At 34.1% G+C, this 13,393-nt stretch overlaps 2 protein-coding genes across 5 annotated transcripts; both read right to left on the bottom strand.

Moving 5' to 3' along the window:
- Positions 1–2,926: 2,926 nt before the first annotated feature.
- On the bottom strand, positions 2,927–5,634 carry LOC137933955 (fasciclin-like arabinogalactan protein 7). 4 transcript variants are annotated; one of them, XM_068778110.1, is made up of 4 exons: positions 5,467–5,634; positions 5,050–5,186; positions 4,895–4,959; positions 2,927–3,994 (listed from the first exon to the last, which is right to left on the bottom strand). In XM_068778110.1, the coding sequence occupies exon 4, from the start codon at positions 3,955–3,957 to the stop codon at positions 3,181–3,183; it is 777 nt and encodes a 258-aa protein (XP_068634211.1). In that variant the 5' UTR covers positions 3,958–3,994; positions 4,895–4,959; positions 5,050–5,186; positions 5,467–5,634; the 3' UTR covers positions 2,927–3,180. The 4 variants fall into 4 exon arrangements, with proteins under 4 accessions (XP_068634211.1, XP_068634221.1, XP_068634203.1 ...); XM_068778120.1 differs by lacking the exon at positions 4,895–4,959; XM_068778102.1 differs by lacking the exons at positions 4,895–4,959; positions 5,050–5,186 and having other exon boundaries at positions 5,467–5,633.
- A 6,970-nt stretch (positions 5,635–12,604) lies between these two features.
- Positions 12,605–12,979, bottom strand: LOC137939639 (putative RING-H2 finger protein ATL61). Its single transcript, XM_068784857.1, has one exon. It carries the CDS (start codon positions 12,977–12,979, stop codon positions 12,605–12,607), a length of 375 nt encoding a protein of 124 aa, XP_068640958.1.
- Positions 12,980–13,393: the final 414 nt, after the last annotated feature.

Here is a 13,393-nt window from a genome sequence, read left to right as displayed (position 1 = left end):
GTTGGCCCAGTTGGCTTCTCCAGAAGAGGGTGAATTGAAATTAAGTTAAAAATTAAATGTTTTAAATGTAAAAATAAAATAAGACAAGTAGTCCAAAGCACACACCACAAGGAGGCCAAAAAATTATTGTCGATGTTCCACTATTGGTAGTCATTGCCAATAACATTTGTTGAGAAAAATTCTATTAATAAGTTCTAGTAGCTAGAAATATATAAACGAGATTTCAGCTCTCTTTAGGCCAAGTGTAATCCCCAATTACATAATTTAATATCTCCGCAAGAGATTTAATACAAATTAGATTTTAGCTCTAGCAAGCACTCTCTTTCTAGATTCCAGACTCTAGAATGCAAATTCTTTAAGCTTTAAGGTATTTGAGAACTTAAAATGTGACTGGGTATTTAAGAAAGTTAAAAATACAAGAGTAAAATTTATACTTACAAGTTTCATTTGGAGAGATAGCCCTTCTGCTAGTGAGATCCAAGCTTCCAAATCTTTAAGCATGCGAATTAAAATGTATAAGAGTTTGACGAAACTTAAAATGCAAAAAAAAAAAAGAAAAAATTAAAGAGAAAATGGAAGGTTTAGGCAAATTTGAAGTATTCTCTTTAAAAGGATAAATTCAGAATTTTAAGCCAAAAAATATTTTTTCAGAGGTTTGGTATGCCAATATAAGTTCAACCTCTATGTGTTTGGGAGCTTATTTATACATTTCCAGCCAAACTAGTTGTTTTTGCCTGTTTCCAAAAAGTTATAAAAAGTATTGATTGATTAATCAAAATGTATGATCAATCAACTATAAGACTATATTCTTAGGTTTCCTAAACCTATTGATCGATAAGGGCATCAATCAACGAGTTTTCAACCTTTTAGAAAATTTATTGATCGATCAATCCAATTCTATTGATGATCATGTTTTATAGAACTGACTTTGAAGAGTTTTGTATGATTGATCATGCCAGACCTGATAATGGATCATGCTTTAAAATTTTTGCCAGTCACATTCTGGATGCTTGATCAAGCCTATACAGGTTGATCAAACATGCAATATGCCAGTGTAATATTTTGACATTTAAACATGATATAAGTTATTCCAAGTGATTTACCACTTCTAAAACATTTATATGCATCAGTTAAAACATGGTTTTAAAAAATTTCATTCCCTAATAACATAATTGTGCTTAAGAATCTAAATTTGGTTGACTATCTACTTACATGGTTAGAGTCCTTGAGATATTTCTAAATGACTTGATTCTAGTCTTTAAGTCTTTAAGGTTCCACTTCATGTAAGTTTTTCACAATAACAATCTTCAATGAGTTTTTACTTCAAATCTTGACTTGGCAACTTGATTGATCATTCTTTTGTTTTGAGCTTTTACCATGGACCTCAAAATATTTGCGTTGGAACGTATGTGTCTAAAATATACTGATAACACCATTAGTAAACACAATTTCAAACTACCCATTTTGTTATCATAAAAATAATGACAAGGGTCTAATACATCCCCTGTCTTATTATCAGACTTAAATTACCCCTAAAAATGTGTAATAACCACTTACTCCTGATTGATTTCGTTACCCTTACATATTCAAATTACCAGAATATCTTCTATGATAGTTCTTATTGTTCCACCTTCCTCGAGGAACCTCATCCTAGGTTTAGCCATGAATTGGCTACTTGTATCAGCTTATATCTTCCATAAAGATGTTGTTTGCATTCAACAGTGCACCTTCGAGGTCATTCAGTACATAAAAAAACAAAATATTGCAACTTGAGGTGTGGTTGGGATATTGAGAAGCAGCTAAATGTAGGAATAATGACACTCTCAAAGTGGCAAGACATGATATATTTATAAGTTTCTAGTTGATTTCTTGAAACTGAATGATGGCATAGGTTTGCTAGTCAAATCAACTAAAACTTTACGTGGTTTCAAATTGGAATTTTAGGAGAGTTTGGCATGCTCTGTTGTTTCCATTGAGTTAAAGTAGGTCATTATTTGTGCCTTCAAATCTCAAAAAGCCTCTTTAATCAAAGAGTGTAGGAAGGCATCCACTCAGTCTAATAAAGCTAGGGGATTTCAACTTGGGATTGAATAATCCAATGAGTTGAGGTGATGTGATAGGAGGTCATGCATCAACTTTTCATGTAAATTTATCTTGTAGAAAAATTAGACAAGTAGTTGTTTCTTATATAAAAAAGTAGATTCACCTAACTTTCAACCAATGTAATTTGTAGTTAAAGATTGAATCTTGATGTTCAAACTATCACTTTCTTGAAGCTTTGTTATGCTACTTATGACCCTTTTTTGTTTGACCTTCCTTTTTCCTGACTAAGGAAATTCGATGTCAAGAGAAAAAGAAATAATGTGCTATTATAAAATAAAATAAATTTCGCTCCACAAAAACTTCGTGACATTTAAGGATACAAAACTTTAAAATCTCAGAACACTTTGGTTGCCAATTTTCTTTGTCTCACGAATCAAACTACTTTGAAAGTACTTGTCACAGCTCTTTAAAGCTCGGGAAAAGAAGAGAGAACTAGCAAGAGAAAAGAGTGTAATTTGGGAGAGAAGTGAGAATATTAAAGATAAGAAGTATCAAGCCAACCACCATTAAGTTCCTTGTTCCTTTAACAAAACACTATTTCAATCGTCTGATCATGATCAACAGCTATCTCAATTGTCCGATCAACGGCTATCTCAACCATTCGATCCACACCAAATGACTTTTCGTATTGAATCAGCCATTTTACCATTTATATTTATCTTTGCTAGCCATACATTAAGCGTCCACATTTATCACTTAAGCTTCTCCTACATAATTGTTTTTTCATGTAAAGAATAGAATATTGTTGCCAAAAATGTAAGGTATCTGCAGACGATTGTCTTGAAGGCAACGAGTCTAGAATCAATGGCTTGGTCATCCAATATCACAATGGGCTAACAGATTATAGAACTGCAAATATGAAGATCAGAACCATGGTGTCTACAGAGTAATTCCAATCATTACAACAGTAGAATATGGATGAATCAAATAATGACAATTTAAAATAGAAACATATCTGCAAGACCCACAACATTCAGATACACCTCCATGAATATGAAATAATCAAACCTCAAACGTACAGATGAATATTCTCTCTGGTCTATAAATTAAACACCCCATATACCACAAGAATCTTCTTTAAAAGAGCATCACCAGACATCCAGAGATTGCCAAACCCAAGTAATTCAAAGGTCCAAAATTGTTTCTGTCAGGAGAAGCGGAGGGGGTGGCGGAAGCTTTAGGAGAAGACCCTTTTCCTGTGACATCAGACGCAGGAGAATCGGCAGTTGGTGCAATGTCAGGAGCCGGGGCAGGAGCAGGTGAAGGAGGAGGAGGGGTACCAAAGATTGCTTCAGGAAGCAAAACTTTGTCAACTTGATATAGGGCGACGGGTTCAGTGGAATGAACACTGCTGCTAATCTTAGTATTAGCCCATCCTGAACTGACATGAACAGTTCCCGTAACATCAGTGAAGTTCATTGTGTACTGGCCTCCAGCCATTGTATTAACTGGGCCGACTTTGCTAAGGTTGTTAAACTCAGCCAGACTGTAGTAATGAGGCAAGGCATGGAATAGGAGGAGGGACTTGAACTGATCTTGAGTGAGGTTAGAGAGGGAAGGCTTTTTAAGGGATGAGAAGGCCTGATCTTTTGGAACAAAGATTGTAATACCTTCGTCAGTGTTGTTTGCTTCGTTCTGAAAGGTTTCAATAACTTTTGTCTGTTCAAGATAGTTAAGGAAGGTGTGGAAAGGGCCTGCGACTGTTAGTAAATCAGTTAGATTGACATAGTCTGGTGCAGGTGCAGGTGCAGGTGCAGGGGCTGGTGTAGGAGACAGAATGCTGGGCTGAGCATCAGTAGAGGAGCTTAGCAGGACAAGGAGAGCAGCAACAAGGAAAACAGTGGGAGGTTCCATTTGGTGGAGTTTTCCTATTTTGGAACACAGAAATCGCCTACAAGAAATAAAACTAATTAATGGTGAATATCTCAGAAGACCAAGATGCTGTAAAAATAAAAGACAACTACACTTGGATATGATAGGGCGAGCCAAGTGATCCTCAATTTCTTTTCTTTTTTTTAGTGCATAGAATTCCACTGACCGAAAAATCACATTTGAAAACCCACAAATCGAAATCCTGAAAAGTGCATAGCCAGGTTTTTCTTTTATCTTTTCCTCTTGAAACTTTCACTGAACCTAACATTTACAGGAAGAAGAAGGCTAATAACATAGCGATTTCTATTTCAGCCAAATGACTAATTCAACAAAGCCTCAGAGGCCAAAAACAACAAGCTAGTACAGATACTGGGTTTTATTTATCTGTTGAAAGTTTTCATGAAGTCCAACTCCTAGGATTTTTAAGAGAAAAGCCATAACTAGAAGCAGATCTTGTGAAAATAAAAATAAGTGCAAGAAGAAACAAACTATCTACAGATCTTGTGAAAATAAAAATAAGTGCAAGAAGAAACAAACTATCTTTTCTTTTGCCACCTTTAATTCTCAGCTATTTATTTTTCATAAATAAAATTGAAGCATTTACAGGAAAAAAATTATAAACAGAGCAAACTATTCCAGAGTTGGTCTTTGTTCCTTGAAGGAATAAATGAAACATTGAACTGATTCACTCAATTTTTTGGACGAATCATAGCATGAAAACCAGGGTAATATAGAAGCGGTCATGAAGTTTCAGATCTTGACCACCTCAGTCAGATCACTCTGCAAAAATCTACAGAGAGATGCAAAGAGAAGACATGATTCGCAACATGTTTATTAATTTAGTAAGATAAAATTCTCCAGAAAACATAAACCCACAATCAAATCCAGAACTTTGCCACTTTAAAAAGAGAAAACTGACTTTAGATGCAACAGGAACAGAATGTAAGAATATTTCAAGCTCCTTCTGAAGGGTTTTACAATGATCTGTGGAAAATGGAAACCCACATCAAGAAAAGCAGATCTAATGCACTTCACTTTAAAAAACAAAAAAAAAAAAAAAATCTACCAACCAACCTCAAAAAGGAAAAAACAAGTAAACAGCAAACCGGATGCAAAACTCCACCATCGAGTCCACCATTAAAATAAAAGGAACAAATGCGAAAGAGCTAACAGAAACAGAATTTTCTTCTCTTCGATGCTCCAATTTTATACTGAAACAAACCACATTCAGCAATGAAAGAGAGAAAAAAAAATTAAAAAAGAAAAGAAACATCATTCTCACTCGCATTAAAAAAAAGCAGATCTCACGACCGTCAGGAGCAGCAACAAAACCCATTACCCCCGTTTACACAAAATGCAAGTGAAACCCCAAAATCCCAGAACAAAAACACACATTTCATCGATCTACGATCTACAGAACCCTTGAGCCCACAGAAACGAACCAACATTGAAGAAACAGAAAAACGAAAGATGGGGTCGAGAAGCACCAACCTGCTCTACAGGAGTCCAACTGAAGAGAGCGAAAATGCAAGAATGAAACGAATGTCCAGCTTACATATAAAGCTGGTTTCTCAACTTTACACTGTGACAGCAAGGAGGGATTTAAAACTACAGTCAACAAAAAATGGGGTGCAGCTGGTGAAGGTAGTAGGTGGCACTGTAACAAGAAATAGCCGAAATGACCTCGGAGAAGGCTCAAGTTGGGAAGGTTTTTTTATATATGTATATTAATTTGGGTTAAGTCCGGAAAAGTTTTCTGATTTATGGAAAGAGCAACTGTGAGCGGCAGCCATTTTTATGATTTTAAATGAGATCTCTGTGTGTTAGGATTTCAAAATCATAAGCCAACTAATTGATTTTTGTTTTTTCTTTCCTTCTTTTAGCCTTGACCACCCTTGCACTCTACCCTACCAATTGCCATTGTCATTCACGGGCGACTGCTCTGAATTTTTCACGGATTTCTGATTTCTCATCTCACGAGAGGTTGGAGGAACAGTTCTTTCTCCTCTTTGTAACGATTCTCCACCCACACGGTATTATGGCGAATGATATTTTTCAAGGCTTCCTTCTAATGAAATTCCTCATTAATAGTGATGAAAAAAATAAGATTTGATAGCAAAGTCAAGGAAGATCGGAGAACTATTCTAATTAGCTCTTTAATATGTAATTAATAAGACCCATTATGATTCCTCTAGCGCCTGCACACCTAATAATTACCTCCATTACCAAGTCAAATTATTTTTTCTAAAAACTCCGTCCTGACCCAACACCCCATTTTCTCTTTCTCTTCGTCTCTCCATCACTAATTGCTTTGTAAGAATGTATCGTGAGAGAGAAGGGCCCAAGACGTTTTTGCCTACCGACAGTAGTTGGTGATTGCTCCCACACAACGCCATTACATGATTGCTAGGAAAGAGAAATCAGCAGCACCCTTCCTATTCTCCGTTTCCTGTTCTTCTCTCTTTTGCCATCATTTTGGCCGTTTTTCCTCTCTCACAATATTTTCTAAGTAAAATCTTCAAGTTTTTATTTCTATTTTCTTCCGAACTTTAAGAACTCCATTTTTTTCAATATCATACAAACGAATAACACTTTATTTTCATCCGTATCCCATAGAGAGTGAGTCTGGTGTGGCAAAAAGTTGTAACATCAATCCATCTATTTGCTTCATAACTATTCCTAACTTCGGCTAATTTTTTGGATTGTAGTAGAAAGTTGTTCAATACAAGCTATCATTGTTTTGCTCCTCTTCCCTACTACTCGGGCTCGATGTTTACGCTTACTCCATAAAAGGTATTCAATGGCTTTGTCTATGTTTACTAATGAAGCCATCTGTATCATTTGATCCACCTATGTTCACTTCATCTTGCTCATTATGACTAACTTATGTTGCTTGATTTGTTTTCCTTAACCTCCTACCATAATAGTGAAACTCTTCGTTGCTAAATTATCTCCAACTATGGTATAGAGAAGTTTTGTAGTTGTGACAACTTTGATGCCCAAAGTGCTCAACATATTTGTTTTTCTATAACAAAAAAATAAGTACAAAAATAAAATTCAATGAAAATATAATTTAAAGTCTATCATGCAATAAATTATAATAGATAACACATTACCGTAACAAAAAATTTTCAAACATGTGTAGATATTTCCATTCGTTTACTTTCATAGTCCAAGGCTCACCCACTTGATGACAACAACATTGCATCCTTCTATATTGTTTTTCTGTTTTTTTACGATTAACACTATCTTTTATCTTTTTGTTTTAACTTTGAATTCTTATAATACTCTAGGCTATGTATCACTTTCATTGCCCTTTTCAGAATTTGGATTCTTTATGGACTTCCTTTGACAATATAGTAAGCATCATTATATCATAAGAGAAAATGAGATAGTGACCTTGCTGCTACAATTCACTAAGATTCAGTCCCATGTTGTAGGGAAAAAATTCGATATGATATACTTGAGAATAATTTGTTATGTGAAGAAATAACTACAATAGAAAATAAGTATATGTTTCATTATTTGCCAAGAACTAATTTTTCAACAATGACCCAAGATTGTTATCTCTTAGATTATATCGATGCCAAATTGAAGAAAAAGTGAAAGAAAAGGAAAGAAGTTGAGAGCTCAACAAGAGAGGACTCATGCCATTTGAAAATTTTCTAATGTTTGACAAAATAACAGTACAAACAGATCGTTTTGCTATTCTAGATTCCATAAATTTTAATTACCTGATGTTTACTGACTAGTTAATGTAATAGAAGCTAAAAAATCAAATGTAAGTGCCAGAGGGTTAAGACACCAACCAAATCAAGGAGCAATTAGAGAAGATGGGAAAGGACAACATACTATGTGGGAAACATATAATAAAAATAATAATAATTAAGAATAACACCAATAAAAGAATAATGATAATGAAAACAAACAACATAGTTGTTTGAAGGAAAGTAACTAAAATAATATTTTCAATGAGCGAGATGTCTATATAAAGAAGAAAAAGAAAGCAAAAATTGAAAGACTAATACTGGTAAGAAAACAACAATAGTAACACATTAATATGTCAATTCTAATGACTTGCTAAGAGTTCTCTTTGGCCATAAGGAGGCGACTCCAAAGCCTAAAACAAGTTCCATTCTTAGCTGGGAAAAAATCATTCCGAGTTCATTCCTGACATCAACATGTCTTTTGTTACCTCACTCCATCCCTTCATGCTTAGGAACAAGAAGGGTAATACACAAGCAAGCCTACTCATTGTTAAAGCAAGAAATGACACCTACTAATCACACAAGTTCATAATACCATGTGTTCCTTAGCAACTTAATATCCCTCTTACTAATTACCTTATACACACTAATCCATAATACCTTAACATTTATGTAGTGGCCTACATTTTTAAGATTGTCTAACAACCCTCTAAAAATCAGTTTGCAGTACATTTTGGCTCTCAAAGGAATCTAATGAGCTAAAAAGGTAATAGAAAAATACTCAAATCCATTTAGATAAAACTCCCTGTCTTGCCTCCTAGAAGAGGTTTTTCCCTTTGTAAATTATGCAAAGAAGATTTTATGAGAAGTGGTACAAAACCATGCAAAAGAGAAAAACTAATGCAAGCACAAAGATAAAACGATGTACAAAAAAAAAAAAATTGTTAATAATAAGAAAACATAAGTTTGCAAAACTTAATGGAAGGGAGCTAGTAGAAGGAAAATTACAAGCTCCCCCTATAGGGATAAAATTGTTCTTGTTGAAACTCTCTAGCCCAGTGATTGTTGAAGGGGACTTGTCCGTGGTAATCAGCTGAATCCTAAGGAAGTCGTTCCCCACGAGGCTTAGACACTTATACAAATGAAATTGAAGATCTCTTTTCTATCAAACTCTTGTGGTTCTACTACTACAGTTGACAAGCTAGACATGGGGTCTCTCAACCCTTGTTAATATTTGGGGAATATTTTCCCTTCATTTTAGAGGGTTTAGGGTCTTTCTCTTCTACTTTTTATCTCATTCGTCATTCTTTAATGAAAATCCATTAGCACCTCCCCGGCCATCAGATTCTAGTATCTAATGCAAACACATTAAAGAGAAGAACATGAACTGAAAATTGAAAATGGAAATGAGTTTCTCAACAAGTTATGGTAGGAGAAAGGCAACTTTAAAAATTCAACCACCAAATAATCCCTTCAACAAAAAACTGAAAATGGTGATTAGCAAACCAAAATTCTGTAAACATGTTTGGAACCCGAAGATCCAAGATTGAATGCTTTGTAGTCACAAAATCTGCAAAAAGAGTTATCAAAAAGTGCCTTTTCATAGACAATGCAAACCCTATAATAGAGAGAGAGGAGAGAAGTGTTGATTTCTAGGGCCACCACATAAACCCAAGAGATCTTAAGGCAATGAGATAGGAGAGGAATTCTAGCTCTTGGGAGAGAGGAGAAAAGAAACCAAGGGAGAGAAGGAAGAGGAAAAAAAGAAATCAAGAGAGATAAGGAGGAGGAAAAGAGAGAGAGGTGTATGAATGAATTTGAGCCAAGAGGAAGAGGTTTGAATGCTCTACCCCATGCCTTGAGGCTGTATTTACAGTTGTGTGAAGGTGTTTAAAATAACTAAAATAACTTTAGGTCTACATGCTTCAAAAGGAGTAAGACATAAGAGGACACACCAGCTTCCATAATTATAATTTTATGACATCTCTATGAAAGTTCTCCTTATTTACTAGTAAGGCCACCCTGACACACGTGGGTGTCTTTTAACACTCCCCCTCAAGTTGGTGTTTGTAACTTTACTTTTGTTTGATTGAAAAAAAAAAAATCATTGCTTTGATTTTATTCACCTTCTTCTTGTCACATTTTGCTTGTAGTCTTCATCGTGTCACCCCCTTACATGGATATTCTAGCCACATAAAACGATTACCACAACACGTGGAATTCTTCATTGTTATTTACCCCTATCTTGTACTTCTTCTTCTGCTTCTCCCCCTCAAATTAGGAATCTCTTTGTTCTTCACCAAAAGACCCAACTTGCACAACATAGTGGTGAGAGAAAAAATACTCCTAACTATACAACAAAACTCCATACACTGGTCAAAATGATCATAATCTGAAACACACTCCACTTAATTTCAAAGGTGAAAAAACAACCCAACTATAGGGCACAACAAAGAGACCTCTCACTTTCTAAGGGTAGCAACAACAAAAAACACCTCTTGGGTGAAGAATAAAAATACTTGACTCAAACTGGATATTGGACACACTCCTATACTTTTCAGGTAGTAAATCTATAGACATTGCTCTAAAGTGATTTTAATAAAAACAAATTGAAAAAAGTACTTGCAGGAATTAAGGGTATGGATAAAAAGATCACATCTCTCATACTTCAAAAAGCAGGAACACATTGCATAAGATGGATAAAAAGTGACTAAGTTTTACTCAAAAAGAGGTGAAAAAAATAATTCCTCTATGAACATGATGATTAAGGAAACTTAAAAAGTAAACTTTTAAGGAAGGTAAGATACTCAAATTGGTAAAATCTTGAGTAGATTTTGAAACAAAATAGGATGTTTAACCAACATTAGAAACTCAAAAAGTGTAGCAAAAAAATTGGCTTAAATTCGAATTTTCGCATCTAATAGGATATCACATTTGATTCTTCCAATGTGGTTATCTCTCTCTAGAAAGATCAGATTGAGAAACGGTTTATTGGCATAGAAATTAGATTCAGTTGTCTTTCTTTTTAGATATAATTCTCATTATAAATTCTTAGCAATGATGGTCCAAACCATTCAGAAAGTTAAAGCTTTCTATTGCTAAACGATTTTTTTCTATTGTTTGACCTTTGTTGTTTCAAATATATATATTTTTATTTCTATAAAAATCTAATTCCAATAATTCTTCTTGATTTGAAAACTAGACTCAAATACCTTTCCAACCGTAGAAAATTTGATATACAAAACGTATTGTAAGAGAGGTGAGGCAACCAATAAAAATAGGAACTGGGAAAGAAACTTAAGGGAACAAGAAACTCCTCTTGTTTCTTATTTATTTCCCTCTTTTTCTTGTCCCTCCCTTTCTTCTTTATCTTCTCTCCTTTTCCATCTCAGATTTTTGCATACTCTAATACCATGTTGATTTCTAGGACCGACACATGAACACAAGAGATCTAAAGTGAAGAGGAGAAGAGAGGAATTCTAGTTCTTGGGAGAGGGGAGAGAATAAACCAAGTGACATAATTAAGTCAAATCATAGGCTTAATAAATATTGCCATTTAAAAATACATGCAAAATTCAAGCATAAAATAAACACCAAAATTTGGCATATTAAATTTTCCTCAAATACAATATATATGGTGAATAATTTGGTGTAAAATAAATATTATAGTCAAATATTTTTAATATTTTTATTGGACCAATGTAAACCAACATAGCTTTGGGTCAATATCATTTTCTTTTATAGTTTATGATCCCATACATGAACTTGTAAAATTCCCCCCCTCTACAGTGTGCAAAATTCTTGGAAAACATTTATTTGCTAGTATTCATGATGTCAAAAATTGGTGCATTTTTTCCATAGAATTCAAATGTGTAAAATTCTAGGAAAACATTTATTTGCTATTAATCTTTATGTAAAAAATTTGTACATTTTTTCTACAGAATTCAAAGTTTGACTACAAATGTGTTCTAAAAAATGGAATATTTGTATTCCACCAACGACGAATAATATATTTTGGTGAAACATAAATTCCATAAAAAAAACTAATTTATTAAAAACATTAAAAATTTTGGTAGAGTAAATTTCCACTTGTCTTTAATTAAAATATCAACGCATAAAATAAACGATCAATACTTAAATAATAAATAAACGTATAAAAAATATGTTAAGATAATTAACTCTAAAATCTTACAACACTATTATAAAAAATATTGAAAATGTATCAATAAGTAGATTTAATGTTAATAATTGTAGACAAAAAAAATAATAAATATAAAATATATATAATTAATTTAAAATGTTTTATAGAATTGAATAAGAAGAAGATAATTAAAATATTAATAATAAATTCAAATAAATGTAATAAAATATTGATTACCAACAACTTATTAGAATCATATCTTTGACTTAATGTTAAGTAAGTAGGATATATTCATTATAATGATATACATTTATTTTTATTACATACATTAATTTATAATGATAATATAGAGATACTAATTCTTACTAAATTATTAAAGGAGGATGCATATGACCTTTGCCATTTATCTTATTTTGAACACTGATAACATGCCTTGTCACAAAAATGTGGCATTAGTTCACATTAACCAAATTATAATGCATCCTAATATAAAATAAAATTTTGTTAATCCTCTATGTTGAACATTGTCATTGCCCAGTCTCAACTCGATTATCCCTGCAACTCGGAGAATCCAATCTCATTAAAACCATGTTCTTGTGGAGCTTCAGCATCATTAACTTTATGAAGATTCCATTGAACCGATTTTTGTATTTACAGAAAAGTAAGCCCAGCCATGATCAACCATCGGAAGAAATACATACAAGAGTATTAATTTGAAAGAAGAACTGAACCGTCGTCTTCTCCATGAAAAAAGGGAAAAAAAAAGATCGAGCTACATATTCTAAACAACTTCCTCCAGCAGTCTCCGGCGGCACAACGGGCAGGTTGCCTTCTTGACGAGCCAAGAGTCGACGCACTGTTTATGGAAACAATGCTCGCAGACGGGAAGCGTCCGGCACTCTGCCTTCTCCTCTACCTCCTCCAAGCAAATTGCACATTCCATTACCGTCTTCTCTCCCTTGGTTACGTACCCATCACACAGAGAATCGATCACCGAAGGGTCCAGCCCAGAATTAGTTCTTGGATTACCACCTTCCTCCTCGTCTTCGTCTGGGTCTTCTTCTGGCGCCGTCGTCCAAACGCAGTAAAGGACGGAGACGAGAACGATATTTACAACGAACGACGATACCAGTATGAGAATCACGTACGCATCCATAAGGTAGCTGGACTGCAACTCTGCAAGTCTCTAACTCGATCGAGATACTTCCTCAGCCTTTTGTACTGGAGAGAAAGGCGAATCAGACTAGGAGTCTTGAGTATGAGTTCATGAGAAAGGTAAGTGTCTTCAGACGCGGAATCCGGAAACCGAGCGAGGCGATTTATTCTGCGAACAATGCGGAAAATATTTACGAAAATTTCTTTTTCTAACAGAATCATGCAATAAGAAGAGCAAATTCTTACGATCCAAATCTGACCTTATTAATAGGACACCTGATTGGTGCATGCTGAAATGGAAAGACTAAAAAGCATAAATCTCATGAAAGTAGTCTTATATCTAAGAAATAATATTCATTATTTTAAATTTAAGTAACTATTTTACCCCTAAAATCAATAGGGTTTTTTAAAATTT

The sequence above is a fragment of the Aristolochia californica genome, unplaced genomic scaffold (genome assembly GCF_029961685.1).
Source record: "Aristolochia californica isolate CCGP_79_NKW_82.1479 unplaced genomic scaffold, dmAriCali1.0.hap1 SCAF_10, whole genome shotgun sequence".
NCBI lineage: Eukaryota > Viridiplantae > Streptophyta > Magnoliopsida > Piperales > Aristolochiaceae > Aristolochia > Aristolochia californica.
This window is presented reverse-complemented; position numbering and strand designations above follow the sequence as displayed.